This window comes from Macaca mulatta, chromosome 3, assembly GCF_049350105.2.
Source record: "Macaca mulatta isolate MMU2019108-1 chromosome 3, T2T-MMU8v2.0, whole genome shotgun sequence".
Taxonomy (NCBI): domain Eukaryota; kingdom Metazoa; phylum Chordata; class Mammalia; order Primates; family Cercopithecidae; genus Macaca; species Macaca mulatta.
The window spans coordinates 47,655,010-47,680,489 of NC_133408.1; the positions used below are offsets into that span (position 1 = coordinate 47,655,010).

General features: G+C 55.1%; 2 protein-coding genes across 5 annotated transcripts; both read right to left on the bottom strand.

The window, feature by feature from the left end:
* Positions 1–1,020: 1,020 nt before the first annotated feature.
* SPACDR (sperm acrosome developmental regulator) lies at positions 1,021–11,429 on the bottom strand. 2 transcript variants are annotated; one of them, XM_028844999.2, is made up of 4 exons: positions 11,379–11,429; positions 8,537–8,603; positions 7,936–8,259; positions 1,021–1,389 (listed from the first exon to the last, which is right to left on the bottom strand). In XM_028844999.2, exons 2-4 carry the CDS (start codon positions 8,597–8,599, stop codon positions 1,156–1,158), a joined length of 621 nt encoding a protein of 206 aa, XP_028700832.1. In that variant the 5' UTR covers positions 8,600–8,603; positions 11,379–11,429; the 3' UTR covers positions 1,021–1,155. The 2 variants fall into 2 exon arrangements, with proteins under 2 accessions (XP_028700832.1, NP_001181214.1); NM_001194285.1 differs by lacking the exon at positions 11,379–11,429 and having other exon boundaries at positions 1,156–1,389; positions 8,537–8,599.
* TSC22D4 (TSC22 domain family member 4) lies at positions 11,394–25,227 on the bottom strand. Of its 3 annotated transcripts, none has more exons than XM_077996365.1 (5): positions 24,807–25,227; positions 23,341–24,371; positions 20,283–20,449; positions 13,237–13,285; positions 11,394–11,483 (listed from the first exon to the last, which is right to left on the bottom strand). In XM_077996365.1, exons 2-5 carry the CDS (start codon positions 24,100–24,102, stop codon positions 11,409–11,411), a joined length of 1,053 nt encoding a protein of 350 aa, XP_077852491.1. In that variant the 5' UTR covers positions 24,103–24,371; positions 24,807–25,227; the 3' UTR covers positions 11,394–11,408. The 3 variants fall into 3 exon arrangements, with proteins under 3 accessions (XP_077852491.1, XP_077852490.1, XP_014989946.1); XM_077996364.1 differs by lacking the exon at positions 11,394–11,483 and adding an exon at positions 12,206–12,854 and having other exon boundaries at positions 23,341–24,268; XM_015134460.3 differs by lacking the exon at positions 11,394–11,483 and adding an exon at positions 12,206–12,854.
* Positions 25,228–25,480: the final 253 nt, after the last annotated feature.

Sequence of the window (25,480 nt, forward strand, 5' to 3'; positions counted from 1 at the left end):
TCCCAAGTAGCTGGGATTATAGGCACATGCCACCACACCCAGCAAATTTTTTGTATTTTTAATAGAAACGGGATTTCACCATGTGAAAAAGATGTTTTAAGAGATAGGGTCTTGCTATGTTGCCCAGGCTGGTCTCAAACTCCTGAGCTCGAGCTCCCACCTCAGTCTCCCAAAGTGCTGGGATTATAGGCATGAGTCACTGCGCCCGGCCTTGCTGTTGCTTTTGTGAAACAACCCTGCTTTTTCCTGGGGAGCCATCTCTGCACCTTCATGTGGCCTGGCTACTCCGAGAGGGGACCTGAGGCTTCTGGGTCTCCTTTCTTGTTGTCTTCCTCACCCTCCAACCTCCCTCCAAATTGCCACAGCCTCCCTCCAGGTCATTATTCCCACAGTGCCAGGCCAAACCCCTTACCCAGCTCCTAGGCTGCGGCCTTCACCCGGCCCTGCCATGAGCATGGTCCCTGTAGAGCCCCCTGGAGGTGTAGTTTCAGCTGTTGGTGAGGCACCAAGAGCTTGGTGAGCTCTTGGTGGGGCTGGAGTACCTTCACAGCGGGTGGATGCGTCTCCCACAGCCCGCATGTGCGTCTGCAGACACATAACCCTCCACAGCCAAGCCCATGGCAAAGCCTTACAGCACCAGAGAGGCAGGGCGGTGGGCTACCCCTGGGAGCTGGCAGTTTCCAGCAAGGCCTCCTTCGCTGAGCCTTGGACAAGCCCCGTAATCCACCCTAAATACCTTTCTTGTAGGACTGCTAAGGACAGCAGCTGGTGGGAGTGGGTCCTTGGTGAATGGCAGCTGTTACTGTCCTTATAAGGAAAGGTGGAGTTACAAAAGGGCATTTAGGCCCCTAGAAGGGGGTGGGACCCAGAGCAGAAACCTGCTGACCACTGTGCTTCCCCCCAAATAGACCCACAGGTGACCCCTACTGGGATTTAGGCTCTCACCTTAGGGGTCTCTCCCTGACCCACCCAAACTCCTCTCATCCCCTCCTGCCATCCACAAACACACTCCACACTGACTCAGAACTATCTGATATTTATTTCCCAATATTTTGATAATTTTTTTTACAAATGGAATACATGGAATGAAGGGGCTTATATGGGACCCCAGGTAAGAATGAGGTTGGGACTCTCTGAGGGTCTGGGGATCCCCCCCTAGAGGGGACTTTGGGCATCCAGTTTCAGGGACTGAGCCGGGTTGGGTCGAGGGGCAGCGTGGCATCGGACGTGGTGCCGTCTGTGCCTCTCCTGCCTGCGGGACAGCTGGCGAAGCTGTTTCCGAACAGCCCACAGCACCAGGTACACCTCCCACAGCATCTCAGCCTCTGGCGTCTTCAAAGGTGACTGAGTCCTCACTTGGGAGCTGACTGAGGCAGAACTCACTGATGACTGTAAGAGAAAGAGAAGATGTACACATGTAAATAGGTGGGTCTAGGGAGAAACTGCCGTTAGAACGACTCATAGATAAACAGCAAAGGGCTCCCTGATGCCACCTCTCCCATCAGGCCAGCTCAGACATTACTTCTTCCAGGAAGCCTTCTCAGATTGCATTAGACGTTTGTCATCTCTATCCGTTTTTTTTTGTTTTTTTTTTTTTAATGAGATGCGGTCTTGCTATGTCACCCAGGCTGGTCTCGAACTCCTGGGCTCAAGCGATCTTCCTTCCTTGGCTTTCCAAAGTGTTGGGATTACAGGCATGAACCATCACACCTGGCCCATCATTTCTATTCTTTTTGTTTTTTGAGATGGAGTCTTGCTCTATCACCCAGGCTGGAGTACAGGGGCATGATCTCAGCTCACTGCATCCTCCACCTCCTGGGTTTAAACGATTCTCCTGTCTCAGCCTCCCAAGTAGCTGGATTGCAGGTGCCCGCCACCACGCCCAGCTAATTTTTGTATTTTTAGTAGAGACAGGGTTTCACCATGTTGGCCAGGCTGGTCTCGAACTTCTGACCTCAAGTGATCAGCCCGCCTCAGCTTCCCAAAGTGCTGGGATTACAGGCGTGAGCCACCACACCTGGTCTTTTTTTTTTTTTTTTTTTTTTTTTTTTTTGAGACAAGGTCTCACTCTGTCATCCAGGCTGGAGTGCAGTGGCATAATCTCAGCTCACTGCAACCTCCACCTCCCAAACTCAAGTGATGCTCCCACCTCAGCCTCCTGAGTAGCTGGGACTATAGTTGTGCACCATCACGCCCGGTTAACTGGTTAACTTTTATATATATATACACACACATACACACACACACATATATACACATATATATATTTTGTAAATATATATATAGTAGAGATATACACATATATATATATATATATATATATATTTTTTTTTTTTTTTTTTTTTTTTTTGTAGAGATGGGGTTTTGCCCAGGCTGGTCTTGAACTCCTGAGCTCAAGTGATCCACTTGCCTCAGCCTCCCAAAATGCTGAGATTACAGGTGTGAGTCACCACGCTCGGCCTAAACTGTTTTTTTTGTTTTGTTTTGAGATCACTGTAGACTGACTGACATGCAATTGGAAGAAATCATAGGGATCCTATGCACCCTTTACCAAGTTCCCCTCAACAGAAAAATCTTGCAAAACTATACTATGATACAGTCAGGATATTGACATTGATCCAATCTACTGATCTTACATAAATTTCCCCAGTTTTACTTGTACTCACTGGTGCGTGTGTCTGTGTGTGTGTATAATTTTACCAAGTTTTATCCAGTGTGCAGGTTCATGTATCCGACTACCACAGTCAAGGTACAGAACATTTCCATCAGACAGGAGAAAGCAAAAAACAAAAACAAAACAAAAAAAGATACAGAACATTTGCATCATCCCAAGAGTCCCTCATGTTATCCTTTTATAACTACACTCTTCTCCCCCTCTCTCTGCGGCCCCTGGCAACCACTGAGCCACTAATATGTTCGCCATTTCTAGACTTTTGTTATTTCAAGAGTGGTAGATAAGATAAACGGAATCATTCAGTATATAACCTTTTAGGATTGGTTATTTCCACTCAGTATAATTTCCTTGAGGCCAGGCGCGATGGCTCATGCCTGTAATCCCAGCACTTTGGGAGGCCAAGGTGGGTGGATCACCTGAGGTCAGGAGTTCGAGACCAGCCTGGCTAACATGGTGAAACCCCATCTCTACTAAAAATACAAAAAATTAGCTGGGTGTGGTGGCCAGGCGCTTGTAGTCCCATCTACTTGGGAGGCTAAGGCAGGAGAATTGCTTGAACCTGGGAGGCGGAGGTTGCAGTGAGCTGAGGTCACGCCACTACATTCCAGCCTGAGCTACAAGAGTGAAACTCCGTCTCAAAACAAACAAAAAAATTTCCCTCGAGATTCACACCCACATTACCACATGTATCAATAGTTTGTCTTTTCTTTTCTTTTTTTTTTTTTTTGAGATGGAGTCTCCCTCTGTTGCCCAGGCTGGAGTGCAGTGGCACAATCTCGGCTCACTGCACACTCCACCTCCTGGGTTCACGCCATTCTCCTGCCTCAGCCTCTCGAGTAGCTGGGACTACAGGCACCTGCCACCACGCCTGGCTAATTTTTTTTTTTTTGCATTTTTTTTAGTAGAGACAGGGTTTCACCCTGTTAGTCAGGATGGTCTCAAGCTCCTGACCTCGTGATCCACCCGCCTCGGCCTCCCAAAGTGCTGGGATTACAGGTGTGAGCCACCGCACCCGGCTTTTTTTTTTTTTTTTTTAAGACAGAGTTTCGCTTTTGTTGGCCAGGCTAGAGTGCAGTGGCATGATCTCAGCTCACTGCAACCTCCGCCTCCCAGGTTCAAGCGATTTTCCTGCGTCAGCCTCCCGAGTAGCTGGGATTACAGGCACCCACCACCATATCTAGCTAATTTTTTTGTATTTTTAGTAGATACAGGGTTTCACCATGTTGGCCAGGCTGGTCTTGAACTCCTGACCTCAGGTGATATGCCTGCCTCGGCCTCCCAAAGTGCTGAGATTACAGGCATGAGTCACCACGCCCGGCCCTGTCCTTTCTATCTTTTTAGAATTTTATTTATTTGTGTGTTTGTTTTGTTTGTTTGCAGATACGGGGTCTTACTATGTTGTCTAGCCTGGCCTCGAACCCCTGGGCTCAAGCGATGCTTCCGCCTGGTTTTTCAAAGTGCTAGGATCACAGGTGTGTCGCTGCCCCGGCCAGTTTGTCCTTCTTATTGCTGAGTAGTATTCTGGGGTTTGAAGATATCACAGCTTAACCATTCACCCGCTGAAGGACATGGGTTGATTTTGGCTACTACAAATCAAGCTGCTATGAATGTCCACATTTAGATTTGTTTTTTTTTTTTTTTTTTTTGAGACAGAGTCTCCCTCTGTCACCCAGGCTGGAGTGCAGTAGCGCGATCTCGGCTCACTGCAAGCTCCGCCTCCTGGGTTCACGCCATTCTCCTGCCTCAGCCTCCCGAGTAGCTGGGACTACAGGTGCCCGCCACTGCGCCCTGCTAATTTTTTGTATTTTTAGTAGAGACAGGGTTTCACTGTGTTAGCCAGGATGGTCTCGATCTCCTGACCTCATGATCTGCCTAACCTCATGATCACTCCCAAAGTGTTGGGATTACAGGTGTGAACCACTGTGCCCGGCCTCACATTTAGATTTTTCGTGTGAACATAAGATTTTATTTATCTGGGATAAATGCCCAAGAGTACAACTGTTGGGTCATATGATAACTGCATGGCTAGTTTTATAAGAAATAACCATTCTTGGCCAGCCGCTGTGGCTCACGCCTGTAATCCCAGTACTTTGGGAGTCCGAGGCAGGAGGATCACCTGAAGTCAAGAGTTCGAGACCAGCCTGGTCCAATATGGTGAAACTCTGTCTCTACTAAAAATACAAAAATTAGTCAGACGTGGTGGTGGGTGCCTGTAATCCCAGCTACTCGGGAGGCTGAGGCAGGAGAATTGCTTGAACCTGGGAGGTGGAGGTTGCAGTGAGCAAGATCATGCCACTGTACTCTAGCCTGTGTGACAGAGTGAGACTCCAACATAAAAAAAGAGAGCGAGCTAGAAATGACCATCCTCTTTTCCAGAGTGGCTGTGCTATCTTTTTTCCTTTTTCTTTTTTTTTTTTTTTTTAAGACAGCGTCTCAGTCTGTCACCAAGGTTGGAGTGCAGTGGCATGAATATAGCTCACCACGGACTTGACCTTCCAGCGATCCTCCCACCTTAGCCTCCCAAGTAGTTGGGACTACAGGCATGCATCAAGCCTGGCTAATTTTTTTACTTTTGTAGAGATGGGGTCTCCCTATGTTGCCCAGGCTGGGCTAAACAAGCTTACAATCCTACTCACACATATGACTGCAGGTGAGCTTTCAAAATCAACATTTGGTCATGTCACTCCTCTGCTCAAGTGTCTTCGAGGGCTCCCATTGCTCTAAGGGTCCAATCCAAAGCTCACAACTTGGCAACCCTGCCTTCTACCAGCTGACTTTTGGCTTCAGGATCGTTCCACTCCAACCCACACACCTTGGGCCAGCTCTGGACACATCTGCTATTCTTTTTTGTTTGTTTGAGACAGACTCTCACTCTATTGCCCAGGCTGGAGTGCAGTGGCACAATCTTGGGTCATTGCAACCACTGCTTCCTAGGATCAAGCAATTCTCCTGCCTCAGCCTCCCAAGTATCTGGGATTATAGGGGTGCACCACCACACCCCGCTGATTTTTGTTTTTGTTTTTAGTAGAGACAGGGTTTCACCATGTTGGCCAGGCTGGTCCTGACCTCAGGTGATCCACCTGCCTCAGCCTCTCAAAGTGCTGGGATTACAGGTGTGAGCCACTGCACCCAGACTCTTTTTTTTTTTTTTCTGAGACAGAATCTTGCTCTGTCACCCAGGTTGGAGTGTGTGGCATGATCTCGGCTCACTGCAACCTCCACTTCCCAGGTTCCAGCAATCCTCCCACTTCAGCCTCCCGAATAGCTGGGACTACAGCTGTGAGCCACTGATTCCTAGCTTATTTTTGTATTTTTTATAGAGATAGGGTTTTACCATGTTGCCCAGGCTGGTCTCAAATTCCTGAGCTCAAATGATCCTCCTGCCTTGGCCTCCCAAAGTGTTGGGATTACATGCATGATCCACTGTGCCTGGCCACACATCTGCTATTCTTACTCCCTGGACACCCCTCCCACTCCCTCCACCTTCCCCTAACAACCCTTTCAAGCCAAGCTAACACCTTCAGGCCTCAGTTTTACCCTCACTTCTGTTAAGAAGGTCTTGCCTGGCCAGGCGCAGTGGCTCACGCCTGTAATCTCAGCACTTTGGGAGGCCAAGGCGGGCAGATCACAAGGTCAGGAGATCGAGACCATCCTGGTTAACACGGTGAAACCCATCTCTACTAAAAATACAAAAAAAAAAAAAAAAAAATTAGCCAGGCGTGGTGGTGGGCACCTGTAGTCCCAGCAACTCGGGAGACTGAGGCAGGAGAATGGCATGAACCCGGGAGGTGGAGCTTGCAGTGAGCTGAGATCGCACCCCTGCACTCCAGCCTGGGTGACAGACTCCGTCTCAAAGAAAAAAAAAAAAAAAGTCCTTGCCTGACTCCAGGTCTGGATAACATGCCTCTCTCCTGGGATCCTACAGCCCCCTCGACAATGTCACACTCAACAATGTGTGGATACTGAACTAGCAATGCCTATGATCTCATCTGTAGCCCTGCAAGTCTGCAAATTTTGTTCAGTGTTGTATCTTCAGTACCAGGCATTTGCTGGACGCACAGGAAATAGTTTTTATTTTTATTTTTATTTTTTTTTGAGACGGAGTCTCGCTCTGTCGCCCAGGCTGGAGTGCAGTGGCGCTCTCTCAGCTCACTGCAAGCTCCACCTCCCGGGTTCACGCCATTCTCCTGCCTCAGCCTTCCAAGTAGCTGGGACTACAGACGCCCGCCACCTCGCCTGACTAATTTTTTTTTTTTTTCTTGAGACGGAGTCTTGCTCTGTCACCCAGGCTGGAGTAGAGTGGCGCGATCTCTGCTCACTGTCAGCTCCGCCTCCCGGGTTCACGCCATTCTCCTGCTTCAGCCTCCTGAGTAGCTGGGACTACAGGCGCCCGCCACCACGCCCGGCTAATTTTTTGTATGTTTAGTAGAGACAGGGTTTCACTGTGTTAGCCAGGATGGTCTCGATCTCCTGACCCCGTGATCTGCCTGCCTAGGCCTCCCAAAGTGCTGGGATTACAGGTGTGAGCCCCCACGCCCGGCCTGGCTAATTTTTTTTTTAATTTTTAGTAGAGACAATGTTTCACCATGTTAGCCAGGATGGTCTTGATCTCCTGACCTCGTGATCCGCCCGCCTCAGCCTCCCAAAGTGCTGGGATTACAGACATGAGCCACTGCGCCCAGCCGGAAATATATGTGTGTGTGTATATATATATAAAGAAAAAATTTGCCGGGTATGGTGGCTCATGCCTGTAATCCCAGCACTTTGTGAGGCTGAGGCAGATGGCTCACTTGAGGCCAGGTGTTCGAGACCAGCTTGGCCTCGTGGTGAAACTCTTGTCTGTACTAAAAATGCAAAAACTAGCCGGGCGTGGGAGTGCATGCCTGTAATCCCAGCTACTCAGGAGGCTGAGCCAGGAGAATCACTTCAACCCGGGAGGTGGAGGTTGCAGTGAGCTGAGATCGCGCCACTGCACTCCAGCCTGGGTGACAGAGTGAGACTCTGTCTCAGGATTAAAAAAAAAAGAAAGAGAGAAAGAAAGGAAAAGATGTTTTAAGAGACAGGGTCTTGCTGTGTTGCCCAGGCTGGTCTTGAATTCCTGAGCTCAAGTGATCCTCCCATCTCAGCCTCCCCAAATGCTGGGATTACAGGCATGAGTCACTGCACCAGGCCAGGAAACAATGGTTGAACAAGTAATCAGAGGGAAGGGTGAGTCACTCGGGGCTGGGGAAAGAGGGAGGGGGCGTTGGGACGGTGCTGACCTTCCAGCTGCACATCTGCCAGCCGCTCTGCAGGGCAGAGACCATGAGCGTAGAGACAGACTTGACGGCCGTCCTCGGCAGCTGCAGCAGGGATCGGCCCTGTCGGCCCAGCTCCACCTTGGTCCCCTCTGTAGTCTTGGCCAACACGCAGGGATCTGCCAGCTTGGGGGACTCAGCCAACTTGGGTTTAGCCTCTTTTGGGGACTCGACCAACCTCAAAGTCTCAGCCACCTGGAGAGTCTTCTCCATCTTCTTCAATGAGTGTTTCTTGGAGCCAGGGTGTTCTGAGATGGTTGGTTTAATTTTCTGCCTCCAGAAGAAAACCTGAGAACCAAGACACAGAGAGGAGAGACAGGAGAGAGGGGCAGGGCAGAGACAACACCATCCACAAAAAAGAAGGCACAAAAGGATGGATCAGTGAGTTTCCGGGCCTCTATTCCTTCTCCTCCAGCCCCTCCCCAGCTGTCCTTTCCTTCCTCCCCACTCCATCTTGTTTGGCCACAGGAGGCCAGGAAGGGAGGGAACCCATGCAGTAAGGGGCTGCTGTGACCATGCCCTCAGGCCAGAGCATCATGAGGACAGAGTGGTCTCAGAAACTCACCCAGGAAATAATCCTTTGCCAAGCCTGTCTAACCCATCGGAAGAACTTCATGACCACAACCATCTCTCTTGACAGGACAAACACGGAGGAAAGAGCAGAGCCAGCATTTGGTACGGTGGAGGTGGCAGGTGGAGGACGGGGTGGGCTGTGGGCCAGTGACCACCTCTTGAGGGGTCTCCTGTGAGCTTCAAGCACAGCAGTAAAGAAAGAAGTAGGAAATCCTGGGGGAAAGCCCCTCCTGGCAATGAATCCCAGACCTTTTCTCCCCTCCCTGGGACAGGGAGAGGAGTTGAAGTAGGTGAGAACCTACAGTGAGGGAGAGTTCTAGACCATTGTGAGGCTGCCTGGCCCTGACCCCAACCCCCGAGGCCCTGCCTGGACCCACAGAGTCCATCTCTTCCACCCTGGCTCTTCTTCGCTCAGATCCAGGGAAAATAAGCTAAGGTGTAACAAACTAATAGGCCCTGTCCCTGCATCACGTCATGCAGTCCCTTCACAGCAGCCTTTCAAGGTAGGTATTATTGTTAGTGCCACTTCACCAAAGAGGGATCTGAAATTCAGGAAAGCTAAAGGGGGCCGGGCATGGTGGCTCGTGCCTGTAATCCCAGTGTTTTGGGAGGCTGAGGCAGCAGGATCACTTGAGGCCAGGAGTTCAAGACCAGCCTGGGTAACATAGTGAGACCCCCCTCCCCACCCCTGCAACTCACTGTTTAAATTTTTCAAAAAAAAAATTTTTTTTTTTTTTGAAACGGAGTCTCACGCTGTCGCCCAGGCTGGAGTGCAGTGGCGCGATCTCGGCTCACTGCAAGCTCCTTCTCCCGGGTTCACACCATTCTCCTGCCTCAGCCTCCTGAGTAGCTGGGACTACAGGTGCCCGCCACCGCGCCCAGCTAATTTTTTGTATTTTTAGTAGAGACGGGGTTTCACCGTAGTCTCGATCTCCTGACCTTGTGATCCGCCTGCCTCGGCCTCCCAAAGTGCTGGGATTACAGGTGTGAGCCACCGCGCCTGGCCAAAAAAAATTTTTAAATCGGTCAGGAGTGGTGGTGTGTGCCTGAAGTCCAAGCTACTCAGGAGGCTGAGGCAGGAGGATTGCTTGAGCCCAGGAGGTGGAGGCTACAGTGAGCCATGATTGTGCCACTGCACTCCAGCCTGGGCAACAGAATGAGACTCTGTCTCAAAAAAAAAAAAAAAAAAAGAAATAAGGGAGAGAAGGATGGAGGAAGGAAGAGAGAGAGAGACAGAGAAAGAGAGGAGAGAAAGAAAGAAAAGAAAAAGAAAAGAGAAAGAAAGAGAGAAAGAAAGAGAAATTAAAGAGGAAGGAAGAAAGAAAGAGAAAGAAAAGAAGGAAAGAAAGAAAGACAAAAAAAGACAAGAAGGAATGAAGGAGGGAAGGAAGGAAGGAGGGAGGGAGGGAGGGAGGGAAGAAAGACAAAAAAAGACAAGAAGGAATGAAGGAGGGAAGGAAGGAAGGAAGGAGGGAGAGAGGGAGGGAGGGAGGGAGGGAGGAAGGAAGGAAGGAAGGAAGGAAGGAAGGAAGGAAGGAAGGAAGGAAGGAAGGAAGGAAGGAGGCCGGGCACGGTGGCTCAAGCCTGTAATCCCAGCACTTTGGGAAGCCGAGACGGGCAGATCACGAGGTCAGGAGATCAAGACCATCCTGGCTAACATGGTGAAACCCCGTCTCTACTAAAAAATACAAAAATCGGCCGGGCGCGGTGGCTCAAGCCTGTAATCCCAGCACTTTGGGAGGCCGAGACGGGCGGATCACGAGGTCAGGAGTTCGAAACCATCCTGGCTAACACGGTGAAACCCCGTCTCTACTAAAAAAAAAAAATACGAAAAACTAGCCGGGCGAGGTGGCGGGCGCCTGTAGTCCCGGCTACTCGGGAGGCTGAGGCAGGAGAATGGCGTAAAAACCCGGGAGGCGGAGCTTGCAGTGAGCTGAGATCCGGCCACTGCACTCCAGCCTGGGCGACACAGCGAGACTCCGTCTCAAAAAAAAAAAAAAAAAAAAAAAAATACAAAAATCTAGCCGGGTGAGGTGGCGGGCGCCTGTAGTCCCAGCTACTCGGGAGGCTGAGGCAGGAGAATGGCATAAACCCGGGAGGCGGAGCTTGCAGTGAGCTGAGATCCGGCCACTGCACTCCAGCCTGGGCGACAGAGCGAGACTCCGTCTCAAAAAAAAAAAAAAAAAGGAAGGAAGGAAGGAAGAAAAAAAAGGGGACCAGGTGTGGTAGCTCACACCTGTAATCCCAGAACTTTGGGACGCCAAGGTGGGAGGATTACTTGAAGCCAGCAGCTTGAGATCAGCCTGGGCAATATAGCGAGATGGTCTCTACCAAAAAATTTAGGCCGGGCACGGTGTCTCATGCCTGTAATCCCAGCACTTTGGGAGGCTGAGGTAGGCGGATTACTTGAGTTCAGGAGTTTGAGACCATCCTGGCCAACATGGTGAAACCCTGTCTCTACTAAAAATTTAAAAAAAAAAAAAAAAAAAAAAAAATTAGCCGGGAGTGGTGGTGCGCACATGTAGTTCCAGCTACTCAGGAGGCTGAGGCATGGAAATCGCTTGAACCTGGGAGGTGGAGATTGCAGTGAGCTGAGATCTCACCACTGCACTCCAGCCTGGGTGACAAGAGCGAAACTCCGTCTCTAGCTGGGCATAGTGCCACATGCCTGTAGTCCCAGCTACTTAGGAGGCTGAAGTGGGAGGATCACTTGAGCCCAGGAGTGGAAGACAACAGTGATCTATGATAACACCACTGCACTCCAGCCTGGGCAACATAGCAAGGCCCCATCTCTACAAAAATAAAGACAATTAGCTGAACGTGGTGGCACACACCTATAGTTCAGGGAGGCCAAGGCAGGAGGATCACTTGAGCCAGGGACGTGGAGGCTGCAGGGAGCTGTGTTTGTGCCGCCGCATTCCGGGCATCAGAGCAAGACCCTGTCTCAAAAAAAGAAAGAAGAAACGAAGAAAAAAAAAAAACCAAAGAAGTTGCCCAAGGTTATGAACCTAGGGAAACCTAAGGAGGCAGAGAGTCACGGACTCCAAGGCAGGTCAGCCTCCTTGGAGGCTGCTGGGGCTAGGGGCCTCCTGGGGCTACATCCGCAACTCTCGCCTCTTCCCCGCTAGATGGGGTCCTTCTCCATCACTGCTGACTCTTCCGCCTGGGACTGGAGCCCAGGCTGCCAGGGAGGGGCCATCTCACCCACAGGGCCCGTCCTCAGCTGGCCGGGGGTGGGAGCCACGGCGGCCGGCCAGGCCTGGCAAGGGCACCGTGTGCCCAGGGAGTCTGGCCCACACCCAGCCCAGAGACAAGGGGCCCATTCAGGGCCCCCCGCCCCGCCCCCAAGCAGCCACCCGGATCCAGCCCGCAGAGGGGACACACTGGGAAGCTGGGGGTGGATCTTGGGCAGCCACCAAAGACCTCATTGTTTCCTGGTCCCCCCGCCCAGCACGTGGGCAGACGCCCCCCCACCCCCAATCCTCGCCTGCCCCTTCCCAGGACCCGAACCGCTGGCTCCCTTCTCCAGTCTCTGTCTCAACCCCTCCATCTCCCACGCTTTAAACCTCCCCAGTCTGCAAAAGATCTCAGGGAAGCCCCAAATGGCAGGCGCGACCCCTGAGTCTGAACACAAGCAACGAACGAGATGTCAACCTCCAAATTCAAGTTTCTTCAGAATTTTTAATTATTATTATTATTTTAATAACAACCTGAATCCCAGAACTTCCAGATACTGTCCACACTCCCTCCCCTGGGCAGAGGAGAGGATGCACCTCAAGGGAACAAGGTGGGGGTGGGGTGTCTGCCAGGGAGCCTCCAACTCCCCCAGGCCGTCGACTGCTGGGGGTCCCATGAGGGAGGGTGGAGGTTGGTTCCCTCCCAGAGGGGGCTCCCTCTGATGCCCCGTCCTGAAGTCCTCCCTCCTCCATCAAGGCTGGGGATGATGAGGAGATGGGGCAGGGGCCGGGGGACCAGGCCGTTACTGAGCCTTGAACTCCCACCCTGGGGACATGGGGACATTAAAGCTGCATAGGAAGAGGGGGCAGGCGGCTGACAAAAGGCCGGGCAGCCCCAAAGGCACATTGTAAGGGAAGGGAGGCTCAGACGGAGGGCCCATTGGGCGCGGAGGGCCCAAGCCGTGGGACCCCCGAGGAGGGCAGCTGAGCCAGCTGCTCCGGGCTGGCCAGGGCGCGCAGCAGCCCATTCTCCTGCTCCAGCGCAGCGTTCCGCTCTGCCAGTTCCCGGATCTGCTCCTTCAGTACCTCCACCTCCTCCCGGACCGCAAACATGAGGTGGGACTTCACCAAATCCTGGGGGCCCCGGGGACAGGCACAGTGTCAACGGAGTGGGTGCCTCATCCCCTGCCCAGTGCCTCAAGGGCCGGGATGGGAGAGAGTCCCGTGTCCAGAGGATGAGAGACAAAGCAGGGAAGGGACAGGGGAAAAGGACGAGGGACAGAGGCAGAGTCAGAGCTCAAAGACAGAGATGGGGACCAGCAGCCAGACCAGAGGCTGGGCAAAGTCAAGGGTGCAGGTGGCGGTAGGAGGGGGCAGAGGATGCCCAGGAGCCCAGCAGGGAGAGGGATGGAGGAACTGGGAGTTGGTGTTCCCTGGTAAGGAAGAAGACAGGGCTGGGGCGGAGGGATGGCTTAAGGGGGCCGGGACCTCCTGGGACCAAGATGGCTTCTCTTACCATGGCTTGCTCGATTTTGTTGTCAATGCCAACCAGGCTTCCGGAGCCACTGGAGAGACACAGGAAGGTGAGGGGAGGAGAGGAGGAGCCTTCCCAGGTGCTGGTTTCTTGGACCACAGCCTCCCGCCCACACCCCCCTATACCTGTGACAGTAGAGAATGAGGGAGAGGAGGGTTTTGTCCATCCCCCTGCGGGCTGAGGGCCGCTGCCCAGGGCCTCCCAGGCCCCGGTGGGGCGGGGGCCCAGATGTCCCTCGTATGGGGGACGCACCCCGGGGAGAGCAAGGGGAAGAGGCACAGTCCCTTTTTCGGGGCAGCCCCGGAGCCATCCCCACCACTCGGGTCTCATAAGATGACACCAGGGACTTGACAGAGATCCCTGGCTGGGCCATGCCCAAGGGGAAAGGGTCCTTAGACGCCCCCCCAACGGAGAAGGATGCAGTGAAGGGAATGCCTGGGGGGCTCAGAGCCCCCCGGGCAGAGCGGGGTCTGGCTGGTGCCAGGCAGGCAGAGAGGAGACAGTGCCTCGGGGGTGCTGGCCTGAAAGATATACACCACCCCCCCCAAGGGCAAGGCCTGGCTGCTATTGGCTCCTTGGGGACACGGGGACCCCCCCTCCCCTCGGCTCCTCGGTGGGCGGGAATTCCCAGACACGGTCAGTGCCAGTGTCCCCTTCTCACCCTGGCACCAATCCCAGAGTGGAGGGGAGGGGGCCGGCCGAGGAAGTCAGCTGGTGGCTGGGCCAGGGGAGGGGCGTGGGGCAGAAGCCTGGGTCTGAGAGGGGAGTGAAGGGTGTGAAGGGAGACGAAGGGCCTGGCCCTCGGAGGCCCCTCCCCACCTCTGACCCCATCCTGTCCCCTCTGTCCCTCAAGGCCTTGGGAAAGAGGGTGGAGGTGGCTGGGGTAGGGGGCGTTCTGACGTACTCGTGGTCTTCCATAGATCATGAGTGCTCTACTACCAAAAAACCCCACAAGGCTCACATCATGGGTGACCCCGGGACCTGGCCAGAGGGTCCCTGACTTTCCAGAGAAGACCAAAAATGGGAAAGGTTACCATGGCAACAGAAACTGAGCCCAGAGCCCTAGAAGACGAATACAGCCTAAAGGCCAGGTGCGGTGGCTCACACCTGTAATCCCAGCACTTTGGGAGGCTGAGGTGGGTGGATCATTTGAGGTCAGGAGTTCGAGACCAGCCTGGCTAACACGGTGAAACCCCATCTCTACTGAAAATACAAAAATTAGCCAGGCATGGTGGAGGGTGCCAGTAATCCCAGCTACTCAGGAGGCTGAGGCAGGAGAATTGCTTGAACCCGGGAGGTAGAGGTTGCAGTGAGCTAAGATCGTGCTACTACACTCCAGCCTGGAAGACAGAGTGAGATCCTGTCTCAAAAAAACAAACAAAAAAAGGAACAGGCATGGTGGCACATGCCCGTAATCCCAGCACTTTGGGAGGCTGAGGCAGGCGGATCTCCTGAGGTCAGAAGTTCGAGACCAGCCTGGCCAACATGGTGAAACCCTGGCTCTACTAGAAGTACAAAAAATTAGCCAGGCGTGGTGGCAGGTGCCTGTAATCCCAGCTACTCAGGAGGCTGAGGCAGGAGAATCGCTTGAACCTGGGAGGTGGAGACTGCAGTGAGCCGAGATCAGGCCACTGCACTCCAGCCGGGGCAACAAGAGCAAAACTCTGTCTTAAAAAAAAAATACCGCCGGATCACGAGGTCAGGAGATTGAGACCATCCTGGCTAACACGGTGAAACCCCGTCTCTACTAAAAAATACAAAAAACTAGCCGGGCGAGGTTGTGGGCGCCTGTAGTCCCAGCTACTCAGGAGGCTGAGGCAGGAGAATGGCGTGAACCCGGGAGGCGGAGCTTGCAGTGAGCTGAGATCCGGCCGCTGCACTCCAGCCTGGGCGACAGAGCGAGACTCCGTCTCAAAAAAAAAAAAAAAAACCGCCTATGGGCCTGGGACCTGGGTCTGGGGTCTCAGAGGAAGCGAGGGCTCAGAGGAGAGGAAGGGAAGTGAGCTTGGAGATGGGACATTGGGAAGAGGAGCAACAGGGCTTGGAAGAGAAGTGGGAGTCCCAGGTGACAGGGTCTGGCTGCAGTCTGGGAAGTGGCCACCAGAGGGCGACTCAGGCCTGGCTCAACAGCCCCCAGGGCCAGGCTCCAGGCTGGCTCCAAGACGCTGGGCTCTTGGTCCCAGAACCTGGCTCTCCCTCAAGCCCCACTCTCACCGCCCAGGACCTGCACAGGCTCTTGTGCCGACCTCATCCTCCAAGGCTCCCTCTCCCACCACTCTGGCCCCAGGCTCTTGCCCTGAGGCTCCAGACCTACCCTTGTACCCCTGCACTCTGGTGCTGTGGTGGGATCCCCAGTCCTGCCCTCCAGCCCCCAGCTGGGCCCCGCTCGGAGCAGGGGCCTCAAGGGGCTGCAGGCCACATCCCTGGGCTCCCTTGTAAGCTCTCCCTCCTGGCTGTCAGCTCAGACTCGCTTCCCCGCAGGGGGATCAGCACTCAATTCAAGGTGACCCTTGGATGAGGTCCTGCAGCCAGGAAGGGAGCACAGGGAGCTGGGAATTTTCCATTTCTCATCCAAGCTCTGGGTGCAGAACGCGCTGACAGGTAGAGCAACTAAGGAGGTGACCAGGCCTGAGTGAGCAGGATGGGGTGGGTGGGGGAAGGGAATCTGGGACTCCTGGGGCGGTGGGAGAGGAGAAGTTGAAGGCGGGGTGGTGGGTCTGCCAGCAGGAGGGTCAAAGTAATTTTTGAGCTATTTCAATCAGCAACACCTGAGTGGATATGGAGCCACCACAGAAAACCCAATACCCCCCCTCCACCACATTACACAGACTCACAGAGACCAAAGCGGGTGGATACCTAGGGATAGGAACATGGGCCCTGCTTGGCGGAGACTCAGGGGTAAAGATGTCAAGTAAGGTGTTCGTTCTCGCCAGAGATAAAGGAATAATACAACAATAAACGTTTGTTGGCCAATAGGTGACTGTCTTCTGTTTGTCTAGCGCCTGAGAGTTTCTGACAGCACTTTCCACTGGGGCTTTTTTTTTTTTAAGACTAAGTCTTGCTCTTGTCGCCCAGGCTGGAGTACAATGGCGCGATTTCGGCTCACTGGAACCTCCACCTCCCGGGTTCAAGCGATTATCCTGCCTCAGCCTCCAGAGTAGCTGAGATTACAAGCATGCGCCACCACGCCCAGCTAATTTTTGTATTTTTAGTAGAGATGGGGTTTCACCATGTTGGCCAGGCTGGTCTCCAACTCCTGACCTCGTGATCCGCCCGCCTCAACCTCCCAAAATGCTGGGATTACAGGTGTGAGCCACCGCGCCCAGCCTCCATTGGAACATTCTAACACACACTTCAAGGGACCAGGACTCTGGCAACGCAGGCCTTCCCCTTTAGGACCCCAGAGTGAGGGGTTGTGGGCACTGTGCTAGAATTCTTTGACAGGGTCCAGGGGAGGAAAGTAGGGGCTGCTGAGACAGGACCTACCTCCACCACAAGCCCAAAAGCAAGTTTGTGTGGATTAGAAAATGCCCCTTTCTTCAAGACCCTTAATGCCACCTTCCGGAAAACTGTCGTGACTTCCAGCATTGACTGTGATTTCAAATATGAGCAGCACCCCCTGGAGTTGTGCAGTGTGTGACATGCACAGTGGGAGACTTAGCCCTGCAGGACTCTCGGTCCCGGGGCAGGGACAGCCCTAGAAGCTGGTCTTCCTCTTTGAGGGTCAAATAAAACGGCCTCAACATGAAGATGGGATAAAAAGCAGGACACCTGGGAGAAATGGGGAGCCTGGGATCTTGGGGACAGGGGCCAGCCCTGCATACTCGCCAGTGAGTTCAGGGGATCCCCCAGGGCCTAGGCCTGGGACCAGGAAAGTGTCAACCAGCTGCCCTGTCTCTATGCTCTCCCGGATTTGTGGTATCTTTGGGGCGGGGCGGGGGAGGTCAGGGAGGGGGAAGGGGGTTTGGCTCCCTGCCCTGCTTGGGAGAGCTGTCCCTGACTGTCCTAGAGAGAAAGGACATCATAGACCGTTGCCGCCACCTCTTTGCTTGGGACACAGGCATCCCAGTAGGATAGTGGAGAAAGTGGCTTTGGGGTTGGACCTAGGCTCCAACTGTAGTCCAGCCACTTAAACTAGCTGGGTGGCCCCGGGCAAGTTTCTAAAATCCTCCTGGCCAGGCATGGTGGCTCATGCCTCTAATCCCAGCACTTTGGGAGGCCGAGGTGGGTGGATCACCTGAGGTCAGGAGTTTGAGACCAGCCCGGCCAACATGTTGAAACCCCGTTTCTAGCAAAAATACAAAAATTAGCCGGGCGTGGTAGCGGGCACCTGTAGTCCCAGCTACTCGGGAGGCTGAGCCAGGAGAATCAGTTAAACCTGGGAGGTAGAGGTTGCAGTAAGCCAAGATCGTGCCACTGCATTGCAGCCTGGGACACAGAGCAAGACTCCATCAAAAAACAACAACAACAACAACAACAAAAAACCCTCCTTCTCTGAGTTTCAGATACTTCATCTGGCAAGTGGGAGAACGGAACCGCTTTTTAGGATTACAAGGGATAAGGCAGTACCGGACCCAGGGGAGGTACTGGATAAATAAATGTATCTTTTCTTTCCCAAGTCCCTGGGATCCATTCCCTATAATGCCTGGATCTCGTAGGCCGGCCACTGCCCCCACCCCCAATTCCTTCCATCCACTTCTTCACACTTAACCAACTACCTGCCACCTGCAAGGAGGGGACAAGGATTTCCAGTCCCAGGGCATGTGAGCATTCTAGATTCACCTGCACCCTCTGTTCGCCCATCCCCAGATTCAGGGACTGGTCAGGCATCCCCAACTCCCTCCTTGTGATCCAGGCACTGAACATCTCGGCCCACCTTCCCTCGTAAGAGGGAGGTCCCAGGCCACTGGGACCCTGTTCTGCCAGCTCTGTGTACACCAGAAAGGAGAGGTGGGGTCTACACGTCCCATTCCTAGGGGGGAGGGGGTGGCCCAACCCAAACCCGCCGGCTTGGCAGGGTGGGGCTTGAGGGGCTGGGCTGGGACAGATCCCCAAGAGCCTTGGAGCACAGCAGGGTGAAGTGGAGGCTGGGAACCGGACTGGTCAGATTGGGGTGTGCAGGGAGGGGGTGGGACGGAGGAAGGCAGGGAGGGAGGGGACGGGGAAAGACGGAGGCCTCAGGAGGTTGAATCCTCTAAGACAGAGACAGCAGGAGGCTGGGCTGTGAACTCAGCAGGGGTGGGGGAGGGACGGGGAGTCCTCTAGCCAGGGAACCTCCCAAGTGGCAGAGGGAGAGGGCGGGAAATGCTGAGAATAGCAGTGATGGGGGCAGGTGACTCTCCCAGCCCTGGCCGACCTCACACCTCACACATTCCTGAGAGTGGGAATGGGGCGTGCAGGAGCCACCGTGTCCTGCCCAGCCCCGCCCAGCCCCGCCTAGCACTGGCACCCTTGCCTTCCATCACACTAGCTCCTGGCCACCCGCTTTGCCAGGTCCCTCTCCTCCCCGAGGCTGCAGGACCCTGTCAGTGGTGGGCTTGAGTACCTGATCCCGGCGAGCGGCCCCGGATCTGGGGAGGAGAGGAAGGAGCAACTCCCATCTGGAATAGGTCCCTCAGGCACCCACTCACCCACTCTCGAAGCCCCACCCCCAATTTCCTTCCAAGCAGGAAGTCCCTCCCCTTGAAAACCTCCTACGGAAGTCCCACTCCTCCCTCCAAAAGAAAAACGGTGACTCCCCAGCCCTTCTGCCGGGTTCCTATCAGTCCCCGGCCAGAAGCAGGCAGCCTGGCTATCTCTGACTCACGATTCTGGGCCTCCCTTTTCAGCTTGCTGGCTTTCTTAGGAACGGTGACACCTGGCCCTGAAAACCCACCCAACAGAGCACTTTCCCCTAAAAGGTGAACCCCAGAAAGTCGCTCTCTGCAGTGCCGTCCCTGCCCCTTTGCCATTCCTAGCTCTGACTCTGTTCCTAGCTGGCCCATCTTAGGGACTCGCTTTCTCGGTTCTAGAAATCCTAGGATACTAAAGTAGACCCCGTGGGCTATCGGATGTCACAGTCCATACGTGCTGTTAGGGAGTCCCAGTCCTTTGTTAGGTGAGGAAGAGGGAGATGGAACTGAGACGAAACTGATTTCCATTCTTTTTCAGTTCTTTTTTTTTTTTTTTTTGAGGCGGAGTCTCGCTCTGTCACCCAGGCTGGAGTGCAGTTGTGCGGATCTCAGCTCACTGCACACTCTGCCTCCCAGGTTCAAGTGATTATCCTGCCTCAGCCTCCTGAGTAGCTGGGATTACAGGTACATACCACCACACCCGGCTAATTTTTGTATTTTTAGTACAGACAGGGTTTCACCGTGTTGGCAAGGCTGGTCTTGAACTCCTGACCTCAGATGATCTGCCCACTTCAGCCTCCTAAAGTGCTGGGATTACAGGCATGAGCCACCATGCCCAGCCTACTTCCTTTATATATATGTATGTGTGTGTGTGTGTGTGTGTGTGTATCTCTATATCTATCTATATATATGCTATTTTATTTCTTTTTTTTTTAGAGATGAGGTCTCGCTACATTGCCAGGGTTTGGTCTTGAACTCCTGGCCTCAAGCAATTCTCCTGCCCGGGCCTCCCAAAGCACCACGAGTACAGGTGGGAGCCACTGTGCCCCGGCCTGATTTGCTATTCTGTCTAGAGCACGCATTTGCCAGTGGGTTCCTGGGGTTGGCCAGATGATCTCTAAATCTGCAAGAGCTCTGGAATCTGACAACAATGAGTCCCTTCAGAATCTAAAAAAGTCTGTGACCTGACAGTTCTGAGCCAGGGAGTCCCACCCAGCCCTCTCCACAGAGAGGGAGTGGGTCCGAAATCATCTGTGTGCAGTGGTTATATGCCCAGGCCAGGTTTCTCTGTCTAAGAGTTCCTCTCCAAGTTCAACCTGAGGGAAGGATGCCTACCGGGCAGTTTCTCACAGCCATCCCAGGTGCTGGGCAGGGAACCTGAACCCCACGCCCCACCACCCCACGAAGCCCACCTACCTATCATCATCGCTGTCTAGGTGACCACTGATGGCCAACATGGAGTGGGCCAGGCTGAATTTCTGAGCTGCTACTGCTCCGAAGGGGTCTGGAGATTTGTGAACCAGGCTGGCATCGTGGGCGAAGTAGAGGGCCGGGGAGCTGGGGCGAGAGTCGAGTGGGGGCACCTGGAGGCGGAGAGGTAGGAACCATCACGTGAAAAGAGAAGAGAAAGGAATTAGCCGCCTTATAACTTGCCTATTAGCCTTCCTCCCTCTCCACCTCTCTACTCCCTTTGGAGGACCCGGGAGTCCTGTCCCCGCAGCCCTTCCCTTCTCCAGCTCTGGAGAAGGCATTAGGCAGGTACTAGAAGCAAGAAATGGGTAAACCTGAGGAATGGGAGGAGTGGTGTATGGGACATTACAGAGGGTCTCCCAAGTGGGAGGAGCGGGGGACTGATGGAAGAACCGAGAATAGACTCCAAAGTCCCTGCTCCCCCTGGGCCGGGACCCTAAACAGAGGCTACTCAGAGTGTCTGCCTTCTTTTATATTTTATTTTATTTTTTTGAGACAGTCACTCTGTCAGCTAGGGTGGAGTGCAGTAGCACAATCATGGCTCACTGCAGCCTCGAATTCCCAGGCTTAAGTGATCCTCCAGCCTCAGCCACCCGAGTAGCTGGACAGTTACGGCGCGCACCACCGTAACTGGCTAATTTTTTATTTTTTGTTAACACAGGGTCTCAGTATGTTGTCCCTGCTGGTCTCAAACTCCTGGGCTCAAGTGATCCTCCTGCCTCAGCCTCCCAAAGTGCTGGGAGAATAAGCCACCGCTCCCAGCCTGTGCCTTTGCTGGAGTCTCGCTCTGTCACCCATGCTGGAGTGCAGTGATGTGATCTTGGCTCACTGCAACCTCTGCCTTCCGGGTTACAGTGATTCTCCTGCCTCGGTCTCCTGAGTAGCCAGGACTACTGGCGCCCGCCATCACACCTGGCAAATTTTTCTATTTTCAGTAGAGACAACAGGGTTTCACCATGTTGGCCAGGCTGGTCTTGAACTCCTGACCTCAAGTGATCCTCCCACCTCAGCCTCCCAAAGTGCTGGGATTATAGGTGTGAGCCACTGCACCCAGGCTGCCTTCTTAAAATGACTCCAATGTCACCTCTTAGAGAGGTATTTCCCCATCATTCACTGGTCCACTGAACTGTTTCATTTTTTTTATAGCACCTAACATTATCTGAAATTAAAGTATTTATTGTGTCTCTCCCCGGCTAGAAGGTCAGTTTGCTCAGTAGCTATTTGTAGAATGAATGGATCCTCAGAAACTGCTCCTCCATCCCCTCACCCACCCCTCACTCTCGCCTCCCCTCTCAAACTTCTCGGACTCAGGTGGAATTCTGCTCCTGCGCTCAGCCCTGGGGTTGGCGGGGGCTGGTTGTGGAGCTGGGGGGAGGCGGAGCCTGGGCGTGGACCTGCATAGCCCAACAGGCGCTGGGGGCGGCAGCAAAAAGGGCGGGGGCGACAGGAACATGACAAGACGCCTCTGTGAGGCCCCGGGAGGCCCCAGCTTCTCAGAAAAGCCAAGAACAGAGAGTCCAGGGTGGTTAGAGGGACAGAGCAGAGGAAGGGGGCCCAGGTGGTGTCCCCTGGCCATTCTCCACCACTCCCTTCTGTTAAGAGGGAGAAGAGGCATGAGGGGATGTGGAAGGGAGACAGACTTTTGGGCAGGGAAATAGCAAAACAGTTACGTGCAAACAGCAGACCGTCAGGAGGTGGGGGAAAGCTGGGGAGCAGGGGGCACTGGAGAGAGACAGGCAGGGTCTGTGGCCCCAAGAGAAGCTCAGGCCAGGCTTAAGGACAGAGAGCAGGGAAGCTGGAGGCCAAGGGGGTTTGCTTTGGAAGAGTCTGGGGACAGGACAGGAAGAGAAACAGCATCTTCTCCCCTGGGGTGGGTGCTGAATGCAGGAGTTCAAGAAGAGTTGGGCGGGGAGGGGGTGGGGAGTGGTAGGAAGGGGCGTCACGAGAGACGTGAGCTTGAGGCCAGGAGGGGGTTGGGGGGAGCCAGTCCTGACCGGTCCTGACAGGACCCAGACATCCAGTCCCAGGTTATTTTTATACTGTGGTTTGTGCCCAAGGCCAGGAAGGGGAAAGAGTTCGCATCCTCACACCCCCTGCCTTTCCCCAGCCCTCCGAGGTGTTATATTCTCCCCGCAGGACAGAAGTATCCCACCCTTTTGTCTCTGGCTGCTCACCCCCACCACGGGGACCCAGGCATGCTGCCCCCCCAGCCCGGACTTGTTCCTCTTTTGGAGACAGGAAGGAGAAAGAGTATGGGACTGAACTCCTTCTGGGGCTTTTCTCCCCCACTCCATGGTGGTCACCCTGGAGTTATCAATCACAGAGAGGCTCAGATGGAGGGAGTTGAGACAGACAACTGGGGGGTGAAAAGGATCAACCAGCAAGCCCCCTCCCCATCCCTGAGAGGTGTTCCCCCCACCCAATTTCTCAGTGACACTTGGCCTACAGCAAAGCTGGAGGTAGGACTGAGATGGGTGGCTGGGGGAAAAGAAAGACCCCTACATTCAGGATGGGGCTGCAGTGCAGAGACTAGCAGCGCGCAAAGCCTACCTTTTACCTTTCCTCCCCAAATCCTGGCAGCTCCTCCCCCAGGGACCCAGCTACCCAGCTGAGGCCTCCACCCTCATCACCTAGAGGCAGAGGGGCTGAGACCAAGACAGAAGAAGGCCTGGTGAGGGGGCCACATATGCTATAGGCTACATGAAGACCAAGACAGAGAATCAGAGGCCAGGGAGAAAGAGAGAGGGTGCAGAAAAACAGGAAGGAGGCTGAGACAGAAAATGAAGGAGGAGGAAGGGGCTTCAGAGTGACCTGGCAGGCACAGAGAAGAGGGCTGTCTGATCTGATAGACAAGTAATGGAGGAGGAGGGGGAGGGGGAGGGGAGGGGAAGGGACGGGAAGGAGGAGGGGGAGAAGGAAGGGGAGGAGAAGGGGTGGGAGGAGGGAGTCCCAAGATAGAGGTTAGGCCAGGGCTGATGGGCGAGCCCTAGAACCCAGGTCTTACCTGCCCCATCTCCTCTGGAGCACCCAACTCCATCCGCAGCCGCATGTCTACAGCTTTCCTCCGGGACAGTGGAGGGGTCCTGGTCCCTGAGCCCCCAGCCTCCGCGTCCACCCTCAGAGAGGGCAGGGGCGTGGCAGCCCGGGATGTGCCCGCACTCTCACCGGTCCCAGGCTCTGGGGGGCGCTGCTGGGGTGGGGAGGCCGACAGTGGGGGTGTCTCTGCCTTGGCTTTGCCGGGCACCACCAGCTGGCCCAGTCCCCCAGTGAAGGAGCGGGCCTGAGGTCCGGGAGAGGTGGGGGGTGGACGGAGCCAGGAGGTGGGGCCCTGAGACAGGCCTGACTGTGGGGTGGGGGTGCCCAGGCCGAGGCTGGCCAGCTCCAACCTGGAATCCAAAGATCTGCCCCCGGCGCCCCCTGAGGCCCCTCGAATTCCCTCCAGGAGTCGGCCGAAGCTGTGGGGCTCCAGGTCTCGCTCATAAACATCCACACACGTCCAGCGACCACGGCGATATGGCTCTCCCAGGCCGTGGGGCAGCTTCACCACCCGGAAACGGGAGGAGGGGGCCCCAGGTGGTGGGGAGCCATTCCGGGGGGTGCCCTTGCCCCCCGGATCAGGGCTGGGCTCCCCACTGGGCAGGCGGGGCAGGGGCCCGGTGGGGGGCTGTGGAGTAGGCGGATCTGAAGTCCCTGGGCTCCCCGGGCCCTCATAGTCTGTGGTGACGCTGGTGATTTGGAAACTACTCTTCTTCTTGCCCCCGCTCATGGTCCCTGGGGCTCAGGGCTGGGCCAAGGTTGGGGGTGGGTTGGGACTCCTTGAAGGGGCTCAGGCACCCCTGGAACAAGGGGGCCACATGGTGGGGGCATCCGGGCCCCTGGGGACGTCTGGGTCCGACATGGCAGGAGGGCCTGGTGGGAACCCGGGGTGCCTGCTGGGTGAGGGGAGAAGAGGAGAGGGGAGGTGGCGGGAGGGGGGAGCACGGGCAGGTTTTTCCTGCTGCTGTTGCTGCTGAACTCCAGAGCTGAGTTTGCAAACTGGAAAAAGAGGGAGAGAGAGAGTGTGTGTGTGTGTCTGTGTGTGTGTGTGAAACCAGTGGGCAGGCCACCTCCGGGGCTTCCTCTCCGGGGAGCAGAGTGGGGGAAGGGGAAACCGTCAGAGACCCGGAGACAGGCAAGAGATGACAGAGACCAGGGCAGAGGGGACCAGATCCAAAAAGGCGCTCAGAGTAGGAAGAGGCAGATGAGTTCCAGAGTTGTGCATTTCTCATCTGAGATTCTGACTCAGGGGGCGGGTATTGTCCCAAGAGCTTGGACTCCAGGGCCTGGGAGAACCGGGGTGAAGCAGCTCCCCAGCCTGGCCCGGCCACTCAGAGAGACCTCTCCTGGGCCTCGAGCCCACCCCAGCTCCCACATCCCTGGGGCAGGCCCTGCCCGGCTACCCCCAGCGCCCCACCCAGCCCCGAATCCTACCTCTGGGGCCTCAGCCACTGATCTGAGCCTGAGGGTCCCGGCGCCTAAGAGGTCGGGCTGTGCGTTCCCTGGGGCCTTCTGGCCAGGGGGAGTGGCGGGGCACGCAGGCGGCGATCAGAGGTTGCCCCGTCCTCTCCGGGGGCCTCAGCTCATCCTGGGAGGCATCTCCGAGGAAAGTTTGCTCTCCGGAAAAGAAGGAACCCGCGGCTCCTCCGAGGAGCCCAGGAGCGGCCGCTGAAGCCCCAGGGGTCTGGAGACTGATGTGGGAGAGGGCGGCCGAGCCCCCCGCTGCTCCCGGTGGCAGCCAGCGAGTGGGTGTCTCGAGTCTCCTCCCGCGTGGCCCCGCTGGGTCCGTGTCTCCGCTCCTCCGCTCCCCTGGGTCTCTGCCTCTCCGTCTTTCTCCTTCTGAGCTGTTGACAACCCCCACACCAGGAAGTCCTGCCTCCTCGGGCCTGCTGACTGCTCCTCTCCTCCTCCTCCTCCTCCTCCTTCCCCTCCTCCTCCCCTTCCTCCTCCCTCCCTCCCTCCTGGGGCTTCCCGCCAGCTGGCCCGGGGCCAGGCCTGCCACAGCCGCTGCTGTTGCAGTTGCTGCAGCCACTGCTTAGGCTGCTGCTCCTGGGGGCCCCAAACAGACTCTCTTAACCCCACACCTGCCGGGCCCAGCCCCACTCTTG